The 25,917-nt window shown below is 37.0% G+C and overlaps 1 protein-coding gene across 1 annotated transcript in view; it reads right to left on the reverse strand.

Annotated features, from left to right (window-relative positions):
* ANKRD31 (ankyrin repeat domain 31) overlaps positions 1-25,917 on the reverse strand; it is a 61,798-nt gene that overhangs the window by 19,123 nt on the left and 16,758 nt on the right. The window contains 11 exon segments of the mRNA XM_057363763.1: positions 3,634-3,730; positions 5,828-5,909; positions 6,669-6,751; positions 7,187-7,346; positions 9,931-10,073; positions 10,914-11,099; positions 14,600-14,750; positions 16,975-17,036; positions 18,599-18,743; positions 21,136-21,278; positions 24,094-24,273. Coding sequence (XP_057219746.1) covers positions 3,634-3,730; positions 5,828-5,909; positions 6,669-6,751; positions 7,187-7,346; positions 9,931-10,073; positions 10,914-11,099; positions 14,600-14,750; positions 16,975-17,036; positions 18,599-18,743; positions 21,136-21,278; positions 24,094-24,273 — 1,432 coding nt within the window.

Here is a 25,917-nt window from a genome sequence, read left to right on the forward strand (position 1 = left end):
TTTTCTAATGTAAGAAGTTCAATGTTCAAATCCCTGGTTTATGGACAACAAAGTGCAGAATAACATAGCAGAATGCAGAATTAAGATGCAAGTGGGGATTTCAYAGAATTAGGATGTAAAGCCTCAAAATTCCGTAACAGTCTCACACTCCTATACRTTAATTCAAAGAATCACAACTGGGCCTGTATTATCTTTGGATGCTTTTTTATCACCACAAATCATAGTAGTTCATTGAATTCAATGTCCTTGAGCCTCTAATTTGGAACCTTTTAAAATGAGCTCAGCATGAGCTACTGAATACTGTAATTTTTTTATGGCATACACAAGATTTTGTGTTGTACTGCTACAATTGCAATAATGCCACATTGCATTTAAGTAAAGAGGACAGATCAGTTTAGGATGTTGCCTGTATAATCTGGGAATGTCTCACCCTTCAGGACACCCTGCTCCCAGAATGAGCCTCCTTCCTGTGAGACTCCTTTCYTGGGGGATTTTACCTCCTTTCTGCTGGATGGAAATTTTTTATGTGCCCCACTTTTTTTTGGCACAAGAGCCACCAGCCCAGCATAATACTCTTTTCTCCTATAGAATATGTAGTATCACTACCATTCTGGCACCATGCTGGGAAGAGAAGTAACACAAGCTGTGGGAAAAGGAATTGCAATATGGTTTGCTTTTAAACACACCCACAGCAAAGATACCATGCAAGTAACACCATCCCAGTCCCCAAAAAGACTGTTGAGGGGATCAGGACAAAGGTACACCATGCCTAGATGGTTCAGAAAAAGGACAGAAAAAACACAGCTTGACAGTATTGCTATCTGTTCTGTGATACTGCTCGGTATCACTTGTGCTTGGARCACACTACTATCATATCAGCACACAGTCAATCACTGAGTTAGCTATGACAACTGTGGACTTCTACACAGGCCAGTGAGGCTCTGCACAATTTTCTAGCTGTTATTCCTCAGGGAAGTTTTATTGCTGTATTGCTACACAGGTACAGAAGAAGCTCCAACTGAAGACGCAAAGATACTATGACTAAAATGACAAAGTAACTTCCAGCCACAAACAAATATGATACTTCTTTTTTTTGCTCATTTTTTCTCAGGTAAGAGATATGTTTTAGTACGTTAGTACAGAAGGTGCTAGTACAGAAATCTTAGTTTTACCTCTCCCAGTTAGGCCAACTAACTGAACAACTGAAAGAYGGAAAATGAGATGATGCTTCCTGATCTATGCATTTATGGCTTGTGTGACAAAAGTTATAAGCTTACTAATTAAAAATAAGATGTTCACTATATAAATAACAAAAAGGAAATGTAACGTGATTTGGAATATAGCTCATTACTATCGACTGATGGCTGTTGCATTAGCTGCAGGATATCTGCAATAACCAGAAATATTTATCACTTCACTCAGGAACAGTCTCACTCTCAATACTAGAAAGCAGGTAAGTTTGTGTAGCTGGGAATTTTACTGTCCTTGTTTCTTAATTCAGTCACTGCTTTGCTCATAAGGATGATTTGGAACCCTAACTCCTCATAAAATCCTCTTCTTTTTTTTTTAATTATCCATATAAACTGTATTTCTTACATTTTATAGCTGGCAAAATGGCCTGTGACAGAAATATTTCAGTCTCTTTGCTCAAYCAGCCAGTGTATTTTATCAGGACTACCTGAAAACTATACACTGCTGCTTCTACATGACTAACCAAATCCTGCCTGTACTGACAGTATATAAACATCCTCATCAGCTGGCCTAGAAGCATCTGCTGAATAKAATGCTACTTTGTTAGGTGAGTGTTTATCGTATGACCAGCCTTGAGGTAGTCACTCTCAGAAGGAAGTAAAGAGATGCCTTGTGACACCTAGCATCATGAAGCTGGTAATTCACATAGTCCCTGCTTACACTAAGGTGAGCAGTCCTAGCTCACATCTTAGCTGTTCTCACAAACATAAAATTAATGCAAGCATGCTTCAAGCCTTTTGTCTAAATGGTTCTTGTTGGCTGAACAGTCCTAATCTAGGGGTGCTAAAGAAACAAACCAGAAGCAGGGAGACTCCAAGTAGTGTCTCAAGTTGCTACTATTTTCCTCCATGATACTGCAAAATGAATGTAATTGCTCMATCTCTCAATTTCCTAATTTATGTTAAGGTATCACGCCTCCATTAGTGGAAAGTCCTGTTGTCCAAACSTAATTTCCTTTTAAAAGGTAACCCACTTTTGGGATTTCAGTAGAACCTTTTAGTGTCCCTCTCACTCTCCTTCTAGACAAAGTATTCAGCACACAGGTGGCTAAACTCATTGTGTCATGGGTGAGCAGCTGGCTCAGGAATCAGGCAAAAAGAGTTGTAGTGAATAGGGTGACATCAGGATGGTGATCTGTCACTAGTGGGGCTCCACGGGGCTCCATCTTAGGCTCTGCACTCTTCAATATCTTTATTAATGACTTTGATGCAGGACTGGAAGAGATACTTGGTGAGTTYGCAGACAATACAAAACTGGGAGTATCTGTTGACTCCCTTGAAGGCAGGGAGGCCCCACAAAGAGACCTTGACAGATCAGAGGACTGSGCAATCACCAACCATATGAAGTTCAATATGAAAAAAGTGCTGAATTCTACACCTGGGATGGGGAACTCCTGGATGTACATAGATTGGGGAATGAGATGCTGGAAAGCAATGCCATGGAAAGGGACCTGGGGTCATGATGGATGGSAAGTTGAACATGAACCAGCAGTGCCCTGGCAGCCAGGAGGGCCACCCGTGTCCTGGGGGCATCAGGCACAGCATCACCAGCCGGGCAAGGGAGGGGATTGTCCTGCCYTGCTCTGCACTGGGGCAGCCTCAGCTTGAGTGCTGGGGGCAGTTCCGGGTTCCACAATTGCCTAAAGTAAAGCTATAAGGAAGCATCAAAAGGAGGGACACAAGGGTGGTGAAGGGCCTTGTGGGGAAGCCATAAGAGGCTGAGSTCACTTGATTTGTTCAGCCTGGAAGAGAGGATACTGAGGGGACACCTCATTGCGGTCTACAACTTCCTCATGAGGGGAAGAGGAAGGGCAGACACTGATTTCTTTTCTGTGGTGACCAGTGACAGGAAGTAAATGGCTTGAAGTTGTGACAAAGGAGTTTTGATTTGAATATTCAGAAAAGAGTCTTCACCCAGTGGGTGACTGAGCACTGGAACAGGACTCTCCAGGGCAGTGGTCACAGCACCAAGCCTGACAGAGCTCTAGAAGTGTTTGGACAATGCTCCCAGGCACATGGTGCAATTCTTGGGAATGGTGCTGTGCAGGGTAAGCGTTGGGCTCGATGACCCTTGTGGGTCACTTCCAACTCATCATATTCTGTCATTCTGTATTTTTCCACACATTTTGTATTATTCACTACCTAATTTCAATGCTCATTGTGAGAAGAGCAACAGATTAGTATGCATTAGTTTAAACCCTGAAGTTCCTCCATCATGTAACAGAGGTAACTGAAGCCAATTCTGATGAAACTTACAAAAAAATCTCAGTGAAAACCCCATAGATTTACTTTCATGTCTCTATATGCTAATCTCCTAACAACTTCTATCACTACTACTGCACAGAATAGCATCCTGTGAATACAACCCTTGTATTCTACTTACCTGTATTTTTTAGCAAGAGTATCCCTCTCTGTTTTCTGCTTTGTAAGTATTTCATTCAAAGTATCATGAATCTGAGTCACCCTTTGGATATACACATCTGTTCAATATTTTGAAATAATCAGAATGATGGTGACAATAGGCAGTGGAAAATAAYTACATTAACAACATTTTCACTGTAGCAAATACACAGCCCAGTACAAGTTACTGTAGTACTTTATAATGGAAYACATGCTGGTAGCTCCTTACAGTTGAAGGTCTTTTAACTAAATTCTTATAGAAAACATTAAATACAAGTTTAACTTAAAAGAAAATAGCTCAAGTACCAGAAACCTTTGAAGTGCAAGTACCTTTTTCAGGAAATCACTAAGAGAGAAAAGAAYAAATAAGTGCCCTATGGATGATAAGCACTGAAAATTTTCAAGCTTTCTGTGCCGCAAGGAGCTACATAACATGACCATTACTGAGGCCACCTGCAGAAAGTACACAGTCTTAGGAATGTGTCTAAAACTTTCGTTTGAAGTACTATAAAACAGTTCAATGAACCTACATTACATATAATGGTAAAAGCATATCTATCACAGTTTTACACAGCTTCTAACTCATATTATGAAATTAAATGATAAATTGCCACTTTCTGTTAGCTATATTTTTATAAAATAAAAGAGCATTTTTAAATTCCTTTTTATACACCCTATGTCTTAGACACATACATGAGGATTAGAAGTCACAACAGGTAGATACCACTGGGATAATTTGCTAAAATTGTAATCTAATTCCTGAAATTCAAAAAGTCAATGCAAGCTTTACATGATCGGGAAAAATTATGAATTACAGGACTGAACTGACATTTACAAAATGCTTCCCCAAACCTTTTTCACAGTACCTACCAGTATTTGCCTACTTCATAATATGTAAATATTACCCTTATTAAGGCAGTTTAATAGTAAATTTGAATTTGTTATTTACTGTAGGCTTCACTGCATGGAAATACCTTGAGATTGTACTCTACATTTTAAGCTTGTCAATGTACTTCTATGTTCTTGTTCAGTCTTGTGTGTCATYAATAGTAATGACTATAACTTAGTTTAAGAGGTACTACATTACTAATGTTTTTGTCAGTGATAGCAGCAGATCACCACTTTCGTTTCTCTCACATTCCTGAACAGGAGAAGTCTGACAGCTCTGTTTGCTCTGTTTGCAATTATGAAATTGCACTGGTCGCTGTGCATAGGCTTCTGTCTATAGTATAATCTACCTGTTTGTCAAACATTTTTCAAGAAAGCATCTGTTTTAATTAACACTCCATACACTATAAATTTGACTTGGAATCCAACAATCTGCATAATTTCATATTTCATGTTTATTTTTAAGGGATAAATTTACTTGTAAATATAACTTGAAAGCTCCTGTATTTAGGAAACTTGAGGAATTTAAATATTAGTCTGTAATTAGGAAAATAAATTTTAAAACAAACCCCTTCTTTATGTCAGGAAGCAAAACTGTTTCATGAGTATGAGTTGTTCCATCTAGGCAAGGGCAGCTGGGGAGAGAGACCTTGGTCAAAGGCATTCTGGCAGCAGGCTATGCCTCTTGAAGCATCATGGCAGGGACACAATAAACTCCAACAACTACACAGCAGCAGCATCATGATCTCCTACAAAGTCACTATCACTTAGTAAATTCTTGAGATTAATATKAACTGAGATTTGATAGCCTAAGACAAATTACACCGCTGGGCATCAGCATTTCTGAAATTGTCCATCATCCACAGTCTCTGCCATAAAGAATTCTCCTTCTTCTCTCATAAATTATTTCAGGCTCCTGGAAGTCTAGCCACACTAGAATAAAAATGCTCCATCTGCTACTTTACATACAGAAATAGCTGCTCTCGATCATGCAGGAGCTCATGTGCATTCTTATCTAATGRTCCCTTTTTACATAATTAGGCTGACTTGAGACACATGCTTCCAAGTGGCATGCCCACCTTTTCTGTCATAATATTCATTCTTATGCAACTGGAAGTACTTCAGGAAGTGCCCATACCTGAGAAGTATTATTAAAATCTTATTCTCTGAAGCTGTATTTTCCAGATGAGATATTCAAATATGATATGTGCAATAACATTTTTAAACAATTGTATTGCCAAAGATATTTACCCACTAAATGTATGTGAAACACTTCAGTTTACATCTACCTGCATCTTTGGAAGTTCTCAATTCAAACAGCAACAGTTCTTCCTGCTTCTTTTCTGTATCTTGTATGGCAGCAACAGGCTCCTGTTAACACAGAAATTCCAGTATGAAGTAGAGCCAAGTGCACTGTACAGACCAGGCCATGATTCATGATTCATGGCCTGTAGTTCAAGTATTGGTGGACTCAAGTCATTCCAGGCAGGGATTTACTGTGTAAGGGCAATGAAGCACGGGTAGGACAGAGATACTTAGCGCAAGGACATACTCTGCAAGGGGCTGTCACAGCCTGGTTTTGCCGTGGCATTCAAACTAGTTAATGCTCAGAGTCCTCCAGAGACCTCTGAGTGCATGCAAGGATTAGATAGTGAATTTCCAGCATCACCCAAACAATGCAGACATAGCTTACAGACACCAGCAAGAGSTCTCCTAAAAACTTGTGCAAAAATCTTCCTTGTTGTTTTACATTAAGATAAACAAATTCTAAATATCTTCATCATCATTATGACAATACTGCTGTTTCAAAAAGAACCATTCTGGAAACAGGATGAAAGGTTTCAGAACTCATGACCTTTTTTCTATTTATATAAGCAGTAAGGAGTGTGCTGTATACTGTTTGCCCAATAAATTTGAATGCACAGGAGCCATGAACAGAGAGAGGTGATAATAAACGTATTTATATATGTAAACAACAACATATCTACTATAAATCACTGCATAATGCTGTTTTTACATATATTTTAATTTATTACTTAAATTATATTTTTACACTACTCAGTCAGCAAATGTCACTATGCAGCAGTATACTACAAAACACGTTAACAAAACTCTGTTATCTACACTTACCATGCTGTATTTCTCATGCTCTGGTTCCAAAGYTGCGTCATCATTTTTACAGAAATCGTAACAATGACGTTTTGATTTCCCCTCTCCACAATTAAGCAAAAATAAATAAAATCTAAGATTAATTTGCAGAAGCATCATAGGTTGGATTAGTTAACATAGGTTACAAAGACGCAATGGCAGATCAAATAATAAAAAAGTATCATGTACATGCAGATGACATGCAATTTAGGTAGCATAAAGAAATGAAAGCTACCACTTTCTAAACTATTCATTTTCCTTCCTGTGAAGGGAAATACGGATAACAAAATTCTGAAGATCCAAATATGTTATTATACCTCATTCTCTCAGAAAATAAACGAAACCCACTAACGTATCCTATTTTCTGTAGATAAATAAATAAATAAATAGCATTCATTGGTTAATAGAATTTAAARTATCAGTACCATACTATTTTAATGTACAATTTTTCCTTAAGACCACTGGATAATGCTATGATTTATATTACAAAACTAACATACCAGTAACTTCGATAGTTGGAACAGGAAGYACAGAGTCCATAGCACCGTACGACTTCAGCAGTTCCTTCATTTCTTCATCACAAGCTTGATTCAAAGCATTTTGTCCTGAATCATCCCTCTCGTTGGGATTTGCTCCATGCTGCAGCAGAATCCTGGCTGCCTGTTATGCATTTTCATTATTTGTACMGTGGTAATTCTTGCTATGGAATTACAATACTATAGTACATAGACACATGTGTTCTAACATAAATCCCAAAGAATACAGGWACAAATTAGATATCCTGAAACTGTTACACTTGCAATCCAAATTAAACAAACTAAATAACTATCTATTATCAACACAGACTTCTATGTTTCTACTTCTATTTTTTCCACACAAATAATTCACAAATTTTCATTTAATGTATAGTTTTATGGTGCTAACTTTTATAGGGTTTTAATGGCTTTATGGTTATACAGAACAATTACAAAATGCCACATGTCTAAATTAAAAGGACCTGGTCAATTGCATTAAGACCACAGTGCAGAAAGAAGTGGATTTCTTTCTTTAATAGTGGGTTTGGGTTTGGTTACATGAACTGATATTTTTTTTCCTAATTACAAAAACTTTGCAAGTTTCCTTAATTGCAAAATGTGGAATAGAGATTAGTGGCATCAGCAGAATCATCTACCCCTTAAATTCAGATAATATGAAACTGATGAGATGAGAGCTTGGATGGTAAAGAATTTTCATATCTATGATTCCTCAACTTTAGCATTTCCTCTTATTTCTCACACTCAGAATGCAGTTAAGCTGGAAAACACACCACAATGAGAACAATTCTTGGAGTTAAGAATGTTCTCTTTGGTTTTCCCCAAAAATACTGAATAATAAACTTAGATCTTTGCAAGAACCATACTGGTAGTTTGGCTCCAGGCCTGTGAAATCATCTCCTTTGTTTTACTCTTGCTCACAGAAAAGGATAAATGTGATTAAACATGAGTTGTCCTGACAGAAATAAAAGTATTGATTGGCTTGAGCCAATCTGGGCATCACCTTTACACTACAGCTCCCCAGAAATCACTCTGACAAAGTAACATTTTATTTATTTCTGTGCAGTGCTCGGCACCACAAGTTAAGAAGAATGTGAAGGTCCTTGAARATGCCCAGAGGAAAGCAACAAAGCTGGTGAGAATGATCAGAGACGTGTTCTGTGAGGAGCCACTGAGGACTTTGGACTTGTCTGCTTTGAAAAAAGGAGGCTGAGGGGTGACCTCAACACTCTCTACAACTTCCTGAGCAAGGGAAGTGGGGAGACAAAGGGCCATCTCTTCTCCCAGGGACCCAGTGATACATGAGTGGGAATGGTTCTAAACTCTATTAGAGGAACTTCCTAGAGAAGTGGTCAATGCCCCAAGGGGACTGTCAAATGTTTAAGGAGCATTTCGACAATGTTAACATGATTTAACTTCCAGTTGGTCCCAACAGGATCAGGTGGGTTGGACTAGATGATCACTGTAGGACCCTTCTAACTGAAATGGACTGTTTCTAGAACCACAGAATGGTTTGGGTTGGAAAGCACCAGTTNAAAAAAAAAAAAAAAAAAAAAAAAAAAAAAAAAAAGGTTGATTTTGAAACAGCAGGCCCAGGATCTTTTCTGTACAAAAATATTTTTTTAACAATGAAGGCAGTGAGACATTGAAACAGATTGCCCAAAAAAGTTGTGGACACCACATCCCAAGAACTGCTCAGTCAGGTAGGTCAGGGCTTTGGGCAAGTTGAGCTAGTGAAAAAATGTCCCATCCACGACAGAGGGCTTTATGGCCATGTGCTAACTCTCCTCTTGTGCTTAAACCACAGCCACCAGGGACCGCTGTGATAGCTGCATCCAGTTTACTCCAGACTTTGGGGAACCAAGGGTACTGTCTGGAGCAGTGACCCAGGCATCTTGTTGGTATGCAAATATGACCATAAATCAATCATCTTACTGCATAAACAGTGCACAGCCCAGAGCCCTTGAGCTCTCTCACACAGCAATGGGCTGCACACCAGGACCTCCCCTTGAGCATGGACACCTGTCAGGGTTACTTCTCGAGGCTGAGAGGTTCCTTGCCACATGCTAAACTTTGAAATCTTAGCTAAGTGGTAGAAAGGATTGTGCATGCACAGTCTCTTTTAGTTATAAACTGCTAACTGAATCTGAGACCAAGTCTGGGTCTAGCCATCTGAGAAGGATTTTAGAAAGCAAGGGAGTTCCTTCTGAACATCATGATGACTCAACAGCAGGGTCCTTCTTGCAGTTSTCTAGGCAGTAAATATTAGAGTTGTATTAAAAAATTGTCACATTTATCAGTGAAATTTGTTAACTCATAGTTTTGTATCAATAAAGCATGTTATCGCTTCTCTCTTATGTGTGAAATGCATCATCGCATCTGCAGCAACATTGAACTAATCAATGAATTTGAGAATGCTCAACTTTAATATCATTTTTAAGAAGCCAGAACTGGGAAAGAACCACAAGGAGTTTCTGAATTTTTCTGTTTTGTCTGCTGTACTGAAAAAGTMAGCTAACTGTACAATTTCAAGTGTCACTATTGAAAAATATTTTTCTCTCATTCTGATCACTTTAAAGAACACTGGTTTATTTCCTAAGTGCAAATGTACACTAAAATGGTGTTAGTAACTTTAATGAAATGGGGATTTTGCTTTGCTGACCATCTGCTGGAAACTGGTATCAGGGAAACTTACATAAAGAAAAATGTACCTCCAAATAATTGCCAGCAACAGCATCATGTATTGGTAAAACACCAGAGAGACTTCTGATATTAACATCAGCACCTGCTTTCAGTAATTCTAAGATCACATCAGTAAATCCTCTGTTGGCGGCTTCATGAATTGCTGTCCAACCTAGTAAAAGCAAGATGACACATACAGTAYTGGATGGGATCTGGGAAGATCCACAAAGGTCTCTAGTCAGTAATTCTATATTTTGCTGCATTACTTTATACAAACAATCATCTTGAAATTACAAGGTAAACTATTTTGTGTGCAATTCTGTTTACTTCAGAGAAAAACTTTTCCGATATTAACGATATATAACAAAAAACTATTCCGATATTAATATTAATATTTATTCCTTTCTGTAATAGTAAAAATAWTAGAAGAAACAAAACACAGGAGTAGGAAAACTCTAAAAACTCAGAAGCAAAATATTAATTGTCTGATATCTAATATCAGTAACACTTTATAATATTAAGTCTGCCAGGCATCTAGTATGGAATACTATCCATTTTGAGACTATGAAAATAGAAAGGTGCTATACATTTAGATAGAAAAAAAAGAAAACATTATCCTATAATTTGGTTTTTGTTCTTATTTCCTAAGAAAATATGACCTGTGTGAATGTGCTTTACACACACATACYGACATACATAAGCATTATTTATCTCACCCAACCTGCAAGTTCATTTTCTGTACACATCTTTGAAAATGTGCTCTTCAGCAGAGAAGCAAAATCCTATTAAAGCCCCTGCTGAGAAATAGTCTGCATTACCTCCATGCTGAAACAAATGCCATGTATTCATTCAGTGTGCTTGCACTTGTTCAATGACTTCCTTTCCTCCGAACAATTTTAAGTCAAGAATACATCATTTTATTAAAATTACGCAAATTATATAAGTGTATGTGTACTACAGATTATGTAAAATTGTATCATAAAACAAGCCTGTAAGAAAGTAATTTTCAAACCTGCATTGTCCTGCTCATTGACACAAATTCCAGATGATATTAGAGTCTTCAGCAAGGACAAATCTCCCCTCTTAGCAGCAATATGCAACTGAGTTTCCCCTGCTGAGTTTCTCCTAATTTTCATCTTTCTCATGGTTCTTGTTCTACAGGTAGCACGAACAATTACAGCTGCTTCCCTGGTATAYCCTAAGCAGATATTGGTTCTTCGTTAGAAATTTTTTTCAAAAAGAATGCTTAAGAATAAATAGAAAATTAAGCTTCATAATTCACTTGAATTACTCTAAATGTAAATGTGGGTAATACCATTGCTTTAATTATTCAATAACATTAATTGGCTATATCAAAAGGTTAGAAGGTATTGTAGAAGATACTACACAACAGCTCACAAACAGATCCTATACTAAAAAATTTCCAGTTGAAACCTAGATGATTTAACAAGGGTACAACTAATTAGGAACCCACGAGAAAAGTAACAAGATTCAAGTTTTATACTGTATAGAGRAAGGGAATATGTTAGGTTTCTCCATGGACTGCTTTCAAATTACCAGGCCGCTAAATATATAAACTACACATAAAGATACTTAGGAAAATATAAAAAAATGAAGACTTGAGCATCACATCTTCAAGTCACAGTTTCCTTGTTACAGAGCAAGGAAAATATAAGGCTGTGTATATATATATATGTATATACACACACATATATGTGTGTATATATATATATGTATATACATACGCATATCGCTATAGGTATACAACCAGATGAATATATATATACAAACACACACACAGGTATGCAAATTATTTTTACAGCTGTGATGTGAAAATCTACTGTAGACTGATTACAAGTCTTTGAGTAATGTTTAGTGGCATAGATAAATAGTCTTTTAATTAAATCTATGCAGGATTGGACCCATAATTGCAAATAAACTTGATTTAATCCTTATTGGTTCACAAAGCAAACAACATCCATTTTAATCACATCATATGATTATCAGAAAGCTTCTAATTCTGAAGCTTCAGTAACAGACCTACTAAATTGCAAGAGATACAATCAGAAATAGAGATTAACAAAGTACTGATTATGTGTATAGAGAAAGGACARCACCCTCCTCAAACTGCTACCCAAAAGACAGGGTATATAAATATTCAAAAGGTCTGTCATGCATACTAACATTTTTAAAGTTCTGTTCCTTCTGTTACAATATCATACTACCAAGATATTTTTTAAAAGTTCACAATGTTCTTTCTGATTTCTTCAAAATCTGTAACTTACTAAAAAAAGACAAAATGGAAGGTTTTAAATGAGCATTTTGCWACTCTTATCTATGTTTTATTCCTTTTATTCCTATGAACAATTAGTTGCAGCATCTTCCTCTTCTCATCAAACAAGCTGTTTTCCCAAATATTTTCGATGAGTATTATTTATTAGGATCAAACATCTTCCATGCTTGACAGCTGCCTTTCTTCAGGCTCCTTCTGCCTTTTGGAAAATTTATTTTTCCAATGCTTCATTTAAAACAAACTATGGAGCTTGTAATACAAGATTTTTTTGAAAAATATTAAAGACACAGTGAAGTGATATTAGTGATAGACCTACAGTGAGGATAAAACCATACTAATTTTACATGACCTCRCTCACTGCAGGCTCTTCAAACCTGTGAGAAAGCATTCAGGCAATCCTCTTTGCACTAAGGGTCCTTGGCCTACACTGTACTGGTAACCAGAAAAGCTCAAGAGTTCTTCTTTTAAATGAAAACTTGAGATTCTAGAGCACACAAAGGCATCACATTATTAAAATACTCTCTAATCTGAGACCTACTTTACCATAAGATAATGTATTGTGTTTTGTCTAAAAGCTTCTGGGTCTGAACTCCCAAAGCAATCATTCACTTTCTGGTTCTTCCTTTCCTTTCCATTCATGGGAGAATGTCCTAGGGACTTTTTAGACGTTGCAGAAAAAAAAAGGCACACAACAGCCCATTAAGCTAACGAACCTTAGCAATATTGGCTGCAAGTGAACAGAAATAATTGCAAAGTTTTCCAGTTAAGTTGTCATGCACAAYGGTTTGCTTCACGGCTGTTAGAAAATATTTGCAAAAGCACAATGGGGCATCAGCTTGTGAATCACAAAATACTGGCTCTCTGCAGGATGGGATGCATTGCCAGGTGGGTCACAAGCAAGAAAGATCCAGATCTTGGTAAATACAAAGTCCAGTCAGCACAGAACAAAAACAAAATGAAGAGATTACTGTAACCAGCAATCAGGTTAGATTAGGCTGACATACCTCAGCAACTTCAAGGACATTGTCTGTCAATACCTCAGCACTGGTCTATGAGCAATTATTTCCACAGGTTGAACCACAAAAGAAGCAGCAAGTTGTTTGTACCTTCCTTCTTTATAAGCAGAATATGAATGTTGGGAGATAGTAAGTGACTGACTGCAGATGAAAGTGACACTGTCATTTGTGAAGAAAAGGTTTTTATTCAAGATTAGAATAATATAAGGAAGACCAGTGGGACATTTTATCTCATCTGATTAGTCCTAAGGCCAGCAAATGAAGAAAAGGCATAGGAGAGAAAAAATCTGAAAACCCCAGACGTCAGAAAACATCAATCCATCATTTTTGTAAAGCAATCTGAATGCCATTGTCCTGGACTCCAAAATTAAGGCCTTCAACTGTACAAAGGACTATACTTTCTTGAAACTCCTCTGAAAAGGCAACATTCTCTTGGTATGAAGGAAATAATTAAATTTTATCTGAATAAAATATTGCCTGAAGATACATCYTGAATATTTCCTCCTCTTAAGGGAAAAAACCAACCTGGGACATGTTATCCCAGATGAGACCAAAATATAAGASACAGGAGTGGAATAAAGCTTTTTTAATTCGTGACTGCCCATAYAGGAGATAAAAAAGGCTTTAAGAAAGGAGGGATCCTATCAAAACTTCAGATTTTGGTTTTAATAAGTCTTGAGTACGATGGTTCTCTGGTTCCAGAAAGAACCAAAGTGCACATGATRAGTGCCAATTTTATCAAAATAACAGTAAGTGAAAATTCTTAGAAGTTAAGATGARTTGAAGCGGGACTCTGCTGTAATTGTAAGGCTATAAGATAAATTCAAATCTTAAACGCAAGAGGAAAATGTTAAATAAAAAGCCATATGTTCCGGCAGAAGAGACTACAACTACACAAGGATGCTAGATCCCTACTGTCAAATAAGTAGGTTTGTATCTATACTACAGCTAAACCCAAAGCTACCGGTACAATCCGTCTATGCTAGCTTGTGCCTGATGAGGATATAGGCTATAAAATACAAGTGGATCTTTGTGTGCCAAATACTCAGAAAGCCCTGTTCTTTGATCTGTGACATCAGATCTAGTGTTATTTTAAACTGCCATTTATGTAACATACTTAAATAAGGATCAGCTTGAAGCTCTCACTTATGATCCTGCATCCCCTCAACCACAATGCGGAGAGAGTGATGAACATAACAAACAAAAATGTGCATTCTAGGAAATGGAGTGCAGAAATTCTGGAAACATTTCAGACTTTTGGTATTCATTAGAGTATTTGCTCAACATGCTATATGTATTTTGTCAAACTTTGCTTCACGCATTTCTAAAAGCCTTCCTCATGTATGTTTGGAAAAAGCTCCACAGRTTTATATGGTATTAACTTTTCACCTGATTTCTTAGATGCTTGCTGTTCTGATGCTTGGTTCAATTGTGATTGATTAGATGAAAGCTTGTTGGTGCTGCTSCTGGCATATGAGGCTGCCTTTGCCTTCTGGCCTGTCTTCTGAGTATTTGCACATGCTGGTTCTGAATCCTCTGTCTGTAAGGAAATTATCAAAACAAAGGCAAACAGAGGTTTTAAATATAGTGCTGATTCATTAATTTTATTTTCATTAACATCAGATTACACTTGATTTGTCACATTTTACAAAAAAATCATTCTGAAGGTGTTCTCATAACAGTATTTAGAACTCAATCTACTGCTGTTACTGTGCATGAGGCTGTGTTGATCCCTGTCATAACTCACCCCATCCTGTTGTCACTTTAAAACAGACATTGAGAAGAAGTCAAGCAAGTCAGTATTGACTAAGAATCAAATTCTGTTAAATCAGCAGTCTGAGAATGTTGTGCACACACTTTTTCTCCAGAAACATGGATGTGACACAACAAACTAGTGATCTCCGGCTGAACTTTCATCAGTTCTGCCATTTTATTCTGCAAATGAATTTTCACTTTACCACTTCTGAATTACATTCCTGTTGTAATACCACCTRACTCAGTTCAGGTTCCCTACAACATTAAGTGGGATGCAACAATTATGAATAGATRGAGCAGTAGTCTGGCCCTTTTCATCAGGTCCATCATCAAGGAAATACATTTTCTATAAAGTTCCTTGGATTGTAAGTGGAACTAAACTTGAGGTTTACATAACATGAGACATTATTTCTGAATAGTTTTACGCTTAGTTGTAGCTTCTGCTACAAGAATAGCAGATTTCTTCCCTTTTCAAACTTTTTTTTTTCCATTTTTCTGCCTTCACAGAAAGGTTCACCAAGAACCCCAACACACATTCTTTGTGTATTTCACCAATTTTTTTCTTTGTTCATGTTTAGCAAAACTTCCTTTGATGTTCCAGAATTATCATGTTGAAGTACATCTGCATTTAATTCTATCTCCAAAACAGGCTATATATTTAGTTTTATTTTCTGATTAATTGCTTTATTATATACTAAAAGAAAATGGTACTGCTTTAAAATTAACTGATTTCCTCTGTGCTTTTTTTTAAGGCAGCAGGACAAAGAATTAAGGAACTAAGAAATATGCATGAAAAGTTCATGGGTAAAATCCAACAATAAATATTACTGAAGTGCCTCAAATTTGTATTTATTTCTGAAAACTGAACTGGGTTTGAATTAATGATCTGCCTTCAAAACTGCCTTGCTTCTATGGTCTTATGCCAGAGCTACAGTTTCACACTTCYGACAAACGCATCTGCAATTACTCCCGGAAATTATGAAGAAGGGTAAAGAACACATCAAAAGCACTCCAAATTAACTCATGGCAATCTCAAAACACAATTGGTCCAAAGGCCCATGACTAACTAGCAGTATCCTTCTGATTCCTTTATATCTGGAGACAGAGCCAGAACACACACTGCAGCATCTGACACTACTGAAATTATCAGTTATAACACAGCTACAGTAATAGGTTTACATAATTAAATGTTTACAGCAGCTTTTTTATCAATCATTTAATGTTTTAAAGCATAATCTATGACTATCCACCATGGATGTTGTTACACTGCATCRTTTCAAAGGAGACATAGACTGCACAACTGTGAGTAACAAGGACAGCTGTCATAACCACAGAAAACTTTATGAAGCAAAAAACCATGTATCTATGCACACTGCATTCTACATCTCAGATACTGTTATCGTTGCTCAAAGGAAGAAAACAGAGGGGGARAATGTAGCTCTTAGTGCCAAAAGCTGTTGCACTGCGTGCAAACACCGACCCAAGTGACTGATCATGGTGTCTTGTCTTCACATGAGTAGGGTCCCTCATCCTACTGTGATCTTGCAGCATAACTGTGCAACCTCTATGCAASTCAGTGTCTTCCCAAACCTTTCCTCTCAAAACCCAACATAACTTACTCAACACAGAGTTAAGATAGAACTATCCTACAAGCCAGGCAACATCTTGCAGTTTCAGTCAGGTTTCTGCAAGTACAAACTGGCACTGATGCACCATGCTTTCTGTAAATTAGCTCTGCAGCACTTGCAAAAACAGCAAGAACCACTGGCCATGAGACACAGCTGATTGCCTCTGTCTTGCATCTTCATGAGGCTGGACTTTATCCTAAGTAATAGTACGGATGAGCATAATGTTGAATATCACTCTCAGTCTCTGCTGGATATGATGCATCTAGTATATTGTGTGCCAGAATTGAAACATACTTCAGGAACAGTCACCTGCTTTACTGAAGACTGCCAGCAGGCCTTTAACAGTTTATCATCAAATCAGAATTCTTTATAAAGATGTACCTGGTGCTGGTTTGCAACTGCTACACTTTGAGTATTTAACATATTATTTGAATCATCTCCATCTGAAAAGAAAATCAAAGATAGAAGGAAACCAGAATTGAAAAGAGATAACAATTTACTTTACAGATATACCATCTTACATAAATATATATGATATTTGGTTTTCAAGAAAAATTATCAAGTCCATAAGGRTTTTATTGGAATCTAAAACATATCAATATATAAAATATTAATCAAATCTTGGAATATAATCTTTATTGCAAATAGCATCTTGTTAAAACCAGGTTTAGTGAGAGTAAAGAATGACATATTTCCAAATTTTTTTGAAGATTAGTGACCTGAGCAGCTCTTTTTGAAACTTWAGAGTAATTTCTGGCTCCTCTCTGTTGGACTTCAAGTGTCCTTCAGGATACCCAAGGAGTCTCAGAGCCGCAGGCTGAGAGCCCTCACTAGCACTTCATCCATCTAATCTTCATGTCACCTGACAGCTTCTTAAGGGCAAGTCTGTTATTATCCCAGYGTCCCTTAAAGCCTAGTTTCAACCTCCGTCAATGAGCTCTGCTAACTTATGAGCAAAGCCCTCTTCCTTCTCAGAGAAGGATGAATGCCATGTGACACCACAAGGCCTGGTGACATATAGACCACCCCATTATTGAAAAAAACAGAATTGTGGCAGTGACATTAGCTACACAGTCATGCATTAATAGACTGGAATTTATCTGTTTCTTCCAATGCCACTGCTCAAAACTGCAAGAAGAGAGAAAAAATTGCCTGTCTACCAGATTCCCTTACTAACTATGCTAAGGTCCTGAAGGCCCTTTTGATTATCCCTGGACTACATGTTACAGTTTTATAGCCACCCAAGTGAAAAAGCAGTAATGAATAATAGTCTGAGGGATGAGGACTCCAACCAGGCTTAAACATGGCACAGTCCACACCGGCCCACGGATGTCCATGGCCTTAACTCTAGCTCTAATCAAAGCTTATCTTGTACCTGCTTCTAATCAAACAACCTCCTCCAAACCTTCTTCGCAACTTAGTTCMCAAGACTGTACCAGACCCAACTTTGTCCTTAGCCAATCACTAGCTCTAACTCAACTTTCTCCTTACAAACTCACTAACTGTTACCTACAGTAGTATTTTCCTGTACACAGCCCTAAAAACAGTTTAGGCTTGGCAACCTCTAAGATCTGGATCTAATCCTAGTTTCCCATTTTTTATCTTATGGATTCTTCAAAATTCAGACTTTATGTGAATTTAAAACCAAATCTTATCCCTATCTCTAAACCATACCTCACCCTAGTCAACCATATCTCAGCAAGTCAAACAATGCCACATCTTCCATTTAGATAGACAACTATTGTGTTTCCTATCTTCATTTCAAATTTAAAGGTAACTCCAGTGTCCAAGAAACATCTGGACATCATTATCTTTTATACTTTGTCAATGTACAGCAACTGTGGAGAGTAAGAAGTGCTCAGTGGTAACTCAAGCACCAGAGAAGAAGGCCATAGARTTACTAGCAGTAACTAAGAAAATATAGTAAAATATTTTATTATAAAAATATTCTGTTCTGAATTTCTCCATTTAGTGGTGATGATACATCAGCATAATTTTTTCCTACCTGTTTCTGAATATCTTCTGGATTTTGCCACATAACTTTCTAGAAGTTTTCTAATAGATGGGTGGGAAGCTTCTTCTAATGCACACCTTCCCTTCTTATTTTTCAATAAGGGATCAGCTCCATACCAAAGCAATAAGTTCACCATCTAGAAAAAGAAGTTTTTCAGATTATTTCTTTTCTGACAGTACTTTCCATAATCCTTATACAGCCTTTTCTCTCTTGTACTTGACAGCACAAGTGACTAAAATCAAATCTCTCTTTACTCCAGTTCATAAACCCCAAGCATTCCCCTAGATGCACCATTATACTTCAGTCTTACTATTTTTAAAAAACTGTTCCAGTTATTAACCTGATGCCATTAGGCTAAGATCTCCCAAAATCCAGGGCAGAATTCATCCTCCCATAGCTCTTAATTGGCAGAAAATAACAGGTCATTTTAGGGTAAACGTCAGCTTATCTATCTAGGGTATCTACTTTAGGAGAAAATAAATGTGTCTATTGTGACTCCTGTGACTGCAAAGCAAGTTTTAATAGCTCTTTCTGATATATAACATACATCTGATCAAATGAAACACATTTAAATGGTATTACTACCAACATTATTATTTTTGTACAATTAAAAAGCCTGATTCTGTTGTTTTTCACTAAATCACCACTTTAGCAAAATGTTTCAACAACCTTTGCAAAATAATTTKTTAAAACATGAGAAATTTACAGTCTGATTATTACTTGATTTCTGCAATCTTACACCAGCATTACTGTGACTTYAGTTGCACCTCTGCATTTCTCTCTTCAGCACCTGTTACAGTTTCGGACTGAACTTGACTCACATCCTTCACCTGTGTGTTCAAGTACCTCATTACTTCTAACCAGATTGCTAATGAGAAAATTGTTAATGATGTTTTCCTAATTCATACATTCTCCTAACAAAAGCGTAAAATTAAAAGGGCTCAGCTAGCAGCAAAATCCCTTTTGGTTTTCACAAGTTGCCCCAAGTATTAGGATTTTTTCAACCAGTTATGTTGAGAACTTTTCTTCCATAAAGGGATTATTAGCTACACACTACACTTGTATGCTCTCTCCTTTAACTGGACTACTAGAAACTCATTTTTTTTCTGAATTTTTTTCTGAAATAAATTGATTTTGCATATGGCAGATGCAAACAATGGTAAGGCAGTCAAAATGTCTGGTTCTAATCTACCGCAGTAACTTCACGCAGAGAATGTAGCTTTGAAAAATACAGCTTTGAATACTATGTTATCAAAAGTCCTATTGCTCAATCACTATCACTGTTTAGTTGCTAGTTAGAAACAACAAAAATTAAATCTGACAGATCACTGCAGCAAGATAATTTTACTGCTACGAGTAAACAGAACACTGAGTAAATACAGAACCACCACGTAGTACTGTTCCCTCTCGATATACCAGCTTGCATAACTTTAACTCAGCTCTGTGCTGAATGATCATGGTGTGCCTCAAGTGACATAGTTGAGATCAGTATTCTTCCAGTATCACCCAAGTTGCTGGCCCTTAATTATTACTTGCACTGATGCAATCTTTCATCCACAAGCATGGACCYGGATGTCTTAGGTACAGTCACAAAACTCAGAAACATTTAATTAACCTGCAACAGCCTGTGATGCACAAGCTGCAATCCATTCTTGGGGTTCTACAGTCTCAGAAAAGAGTATTAACCAGAAGTCCACTCTTCCTCTTTGCTCTAGGAAGATTTTTCCAGGAGGAACAGAGTAAGTCTCATCTCAGTTGTGAAACAGAAAAAGATGAAATGTTTAGGGACAAAACTGAATAACCCCCTCCAAAATCCYCTTTAAAATCTTGGAAACCAGTAAGTAATAGGCAGCATATAGGCATGTCTAGAGAAAGAAATTGCTATCAGATAAAAGGGACACGCACATACAACTCCTATATAAATTTGGTCCACCCTAGGAACATTCAAAGACAGGTGGAGGTGATCACTACCAGACTGAAAGAGGATCTGCAATTCAGACACAGCTTCATGATCCACTTCATTTGACAACAAATCTTAGAATTAATTCAAACTGACTCTTCAGTTAGCTTTCAGTTTAAGACCCTACAAAATGTAAAGCCATTTCTTCATAATGCTCCATATTTGTGTTAATATATCGGTGTGCGTGGCTATGGCGACATGCCATACATGCATGATTCCTAAATAATGGAGAAAAAAGACATGAAAAGTCCAGAAGACTGCTCAGGTCAGAAGTTATTYGGCAAGGTGATTACAAAATCAGTGAACAAAACAGTATTAAATGGTAGCAATCTACTTCTCAGTAGTACAGCCATTATCTCAAACAGTTAGAAAAAAATCTCCTTTTGGACAAATCTTATTAAGCATGACGTGGTTTGAACAGAAATCAGGCAGAGAGGACTTGAAAGCTCCTGTATTTACCTATAAYCTGAAAAGACCAGCCCCATGCAAAAACATTATGCAACCTTCTGGACTCAACAACAGTAATTTCTATCCCTAAAGCATACTTGGTGTTCAATTMGGAGTATACCTCATAATGGCCTTCGTTAACTGCATCTTGCAAGGGTGTTACATGTTCATTTTGTGTAGCATTAACATCAGCTCCTGCTTTCAAAAGCAGATTTGCTATTCTATAAAAGCCTTCCACACTTGCTATATGTAACGCAGTCAAGCCTATGAAAAAGCAAAACATGCATTTCACATTTGGGTGAAAAAATTTCTAATGTTYTCAGTTTTAGATCATCTTTCTGATAAAGACTTCACAGAGTATACYGAAATAGTAAAAAATGATAAGTTGTATGAAGAAATATTTATTAAATAAAACAGTAAGTTGTATGCAGAAATGTTTATTAAAAAGTCACAAGGGTTGGGAAATGTCATTTGACAAAATTTGCACCTACTGAGGGAGTAGATGCTGCTCTAACAGAACTATCAAATCTAAAACTAATGTTGTTATGTAGGGGAGAATAAAAATTATTTTTCCCACATTTTAGTAATTGGTCCTGGAGTAAAACATATACACTGTTTTAAGAGCAAGGTAATTTTTCATGGCACTCTTTTATTTACAGGGCTATGCTGAAGAAGGTAAGTAAGAAAGAAGTGACAAAATGAAGACATGAATTATTTACTACCAAATCAAAATCGTTTTAAGACTACCCAAGAATGGTTTTTCCATTTCCATCCCTTGTGAAATTCCATATTCACTCCCTGCTCTATGAAAAAAAATAACAAGCTATGAGATTAATTCTGCTCCATGAAGGAGCTGTTGARGATGTAAGTCTTTGTAAATAAGAATGTAAGTCTTTGTACTGGGTTGAGCATATCCATACATCAGGTCCTTTAACATACATAAGGGAAAAACAAGAGGATTTTCCACTTCCTATCTTCCAATTTTGAAACTAACATGCCTTCCAGAAGATCATTTTGATGGTAAGTCTTACTCTTCAATAATTTTCCACTATCAGAAGATTGTCAGTGCCTAATTCACACACTAAATATGTGAATTAATAAGGCTTAATAAAACTGTTTCACTCCCATTAAACAATATTATCTTAATTTCACTGGAGAGAAACTCTTGAGGCTCTCTCATACCTAGCCCTGAATATTGCATATGCCTAGTAACTGGATTTATTATGAAATCTGTTAAGGAGAGAATAAGGATTTTCATTTAAGGGAATGTACTAATTTCTCCCTCATTAGAAAGTACCCTCTACCTGATCTAATAATATGACCTGGAAAAACTGCACCTGCAACACATTCAATTAATAATCAGTAGATATTAGCAACATGAGTCTGCCAGGACACTCTGCATGCTCCCAGTCAAGGAGAAACACAAGTTCCTCTGCAACTGTTTTTCAGATCCTTTGAGATACTATCAATCAAGACTCAAAGCAAGACAGTATCTCTAACATGCCGTCCATATCCTACATGTTAATGGGAAATAGGAAATAGAAACAGAGAACAAAAAACAAAACAAAACAAGCAACAGAAGATCCTAAGAACTCTGTAAGATACTGAAGCAGAGTACCCTCACATGGGAATAAGGAAAAATACGAGGCTAAGATGTGGACAATCACTGGGGGGAGGCTTTAAAGGAAAAGAACAGACACAGAGGCAGAATATAATATTCATAACACTGACCAAAGAGACCATGATGAAAGTGCGTGTCAAAATGACACAAGTCTGGGAAGTCTACTTCTTTCTGATTACACCTTCTTCGCTGGAAACAAAGGAAGCAGGGCCAAGTTAACCTTTCATCTCTTCAAGGAGTACAACTAAAAGATACTTTGTGCAGCACTGCTCCTTTTGCACCCCAGAGTCTGGGGGATGAGGAAATGGTGGCCAAAYAAAACATGTAAAGGCAGAAAAAGGACACAGCTGTGACACCAAAATCTAGAAGCAGATCACTTTAGTACACTTGCCTTCTGTGGCTACAGCTTAAGCCACACTATCAGCACTTCTCAGTTGTCAACACAGGGCTTTGAACGCCATCAACAAAACATTTTTCCATCTACCTCCAGCACAAGAAAGTATATATTAAAAGTCACTCTGTTAGCTCAAATAAATGCCTGCACTGCAAAAGTCTGAAATTTGATGCTGACCCAATCTATCTCAACCTTAATTTGCTGTCCTAAGAATTGTAACCTTAATTTTGGTCTCTGATATGACTGCATTATGCAATAGCCTACAACTGCAGAATGTGGGTTTTTTCTTTCCCACAGAATAGTTGTGAACTCTAGCTGCTAGCACAGTATGGAAACATCTAACAATGAAGTTTTCTAGCAGAAGAGCCCACTGTCTGAAACAATTTTCTCTTTTGCTACAGAAATTTTTCAGAAACTAATGGATRAGGCAGGGAAGAATGGATCAGGAAGACTCAAATAAGGTAAATTACTTGAATCAAAACATTAGCAGCAGGTCTCTATTTGTTGGGGTTTTTTTCCCCTGCCCAAGAAAAGGAAAAAATGAAAAATACCAGATAATCACAACTTTAAAACCTCAAGCCAGTGTTAGATTATAAAGATACAGCTTCCCTCAAGATGTAAAGGTTGAAATCAAAGTCTCTGAAAAATTAATCTGGAAAATTTACAWCTTGACATCTCAAGTTGGCCACTGAAATGGAAAAAAAAATACTCCCAATTTTAAAACCTATGAATTTGATTATTTAATTAGGGACTATTTTGTGATAAGCATGCACAGAATCATTGAGTTAAGACTAAGCAAATGGAATTGCATAATTTCGTAATTTTTTTAAGTGCTTACTTTTCCATCAACATTTTCTTTTCTTGTATACTTTTATAACTAAWTTTACATATTTTCCCAAGAAAACGTATCAAGTTAAACCAAAAAAAGTTTAACAATCTACTGACCAGTCACAAACCTCCAATCTTCTCCATTACACAGACTCATAATATATGCTTTTATTATTTACAGAGAGGTACTTGTACTGAAATTATTTTAAAAGTATTTTAATTGAATTGAAACTCACCAGCATAATCCCGAGCATTTACATTTCCACCGGCTTTTATTATCTTACGTACAAGATCTACGTCTTGATGAGTAACAGCTCTATGCAGTAAGTTCTCGCCATACATATTCTTCCTGTGGATTGTGGAAAGTGTAAGGGGGCGAGTCGGATTTATAGAATTCCTGCCAAAGGCTTCTCGTTCTGAAAAATAATGTAAAAGATCTGTTGCACAGAAAAGCATTTTTTCTGTCTTATCTTGGCTCCACTTTATATACCAGTTAGTAAATAATCTTTCTGAAGAAAAAAAATGTTCATTCAATCTAGCAGAAACGAGAATCTCAAAAAACACATCATAAATTGAATAATAATGCCATTGAATAAAAGATATCATAGTGCATTTAATAACAAAACTCCAATTGAAATTCAACACATAGAAATACGACTATGTAGAAGTGTATTAACTTTAGACTTGTTCCTTTCTAATCTTTGCAAGGTGCATTCCTTCCCAAAGGATGATGAAACCGCTRTTCTGCACTCAAATAATTATACGGGGACCATTTTAATAACTAGTCAGTTATTCAACAATTTAACTTCTATTGTAAGTCAAATTTATTCACCATTCTTTTTTACTCATCTATGTTTTAAAACATTTGCTTTGGGAGCAAGTATTTACACTAGGATAGTGAATGAAACTAGCTCCCTCAGGTTATATTTTCTCATTACTTCACAACCAGCTCACTCATTTCTGCAATGAGTGAAAGGTGAATACGAAGCATAAACGTAAAAAAAAAAATTTAGAAGATACTATTTTTAAGGTTTTATTATTTCACAAAACAAACACTATCTCCCATTATGCAGTCATCGCAGTTTTGAACTTGGTTGAAATTATTTCCAATACATAGATGAGCTATTCTGTACTTCACCAGGAGCACCRTTCCAGCATCCCTTAAAACTGCGGAGAAGTGCACCCTGGCTACTGCCTCTGATACTACAAGGAGGGGAGAAATAAGAGAAGACAGAAAGAACAGGAGAATCACTTGCAGATATAGTGCAGGCCATTAATTCATCTATGAATGAAAAATCTTGGGACTGCAGGCTATATACACTACTCCACTCCATAAGCTGTAGCAGGTGTGCCTCCCTGGCCCTAAAACTCCACCCAGGTGCCAGAAATAGACCTTAAAACACAGAGGTGTTTTACTACAGCTGTAACTCACACAGCGTGATGTTTTGTGCATTGTGATATGCTGTGAGCTGGGACTAATTCCAAGATCTTAAATTCTTGACTCTGTGTAGACTTTTAGAATCTAACAGATGGGGTTTCCCTCAGCTAAGCACAMAGAGCCCATCTCCTACACCTGTCCAGCCTTGCCAAGATCTCAATCATTTAAGATATCAGCCACTAGTCAAAGCTGGTCAAAGCCAGGCAAGTATTTCAGGAGGGATTAAACTGCAAAGACAGAACAATGTGCAGTTTTATGTTACACTTTACCTCATTTAAATTTTTCCTTGAAGGGATCTACTTCCCATCACTTCCACTTCCCCTCCCTAGAGGTTTCCATGTGCATGACRTTGTGCAAAACAAGTGACACATGCAGACCCAAACAAAAATTTATCAKGGGGCTGTTTTTAGAGTGAATTGGGGGTCTTGACTGCTAGGTCTGATGAGAAAGGGAGGTAAACTTGGTAGATTCGTTTAACATGAAACTACCTCTATAGGAAGTGCAACTCCTCCTATTGATTCCTAAAGAATCAACAACCTATTTATTGAGTGGAAACTAGGTAGTTGATTTGAAATAGGTGAGCAGTTAGTCATTCGACTTTAAATCTCATCAAAATCTTGCT

This window comes from Malurus melanocephalus, unplaced genomic scaffold (assembly GCF_030028575.1).
Source record: "Malurus melanocephalus ecotype Western Australia unplaced genomic scaffold, MMel_1.1 scaffold_31, whole genome shotgun sequence".
NCBI lineage: Eukaryota > Metazoa > Chordata > Aves > Passeriformes > Maluridae > Malurus > Malurus melanocephalus.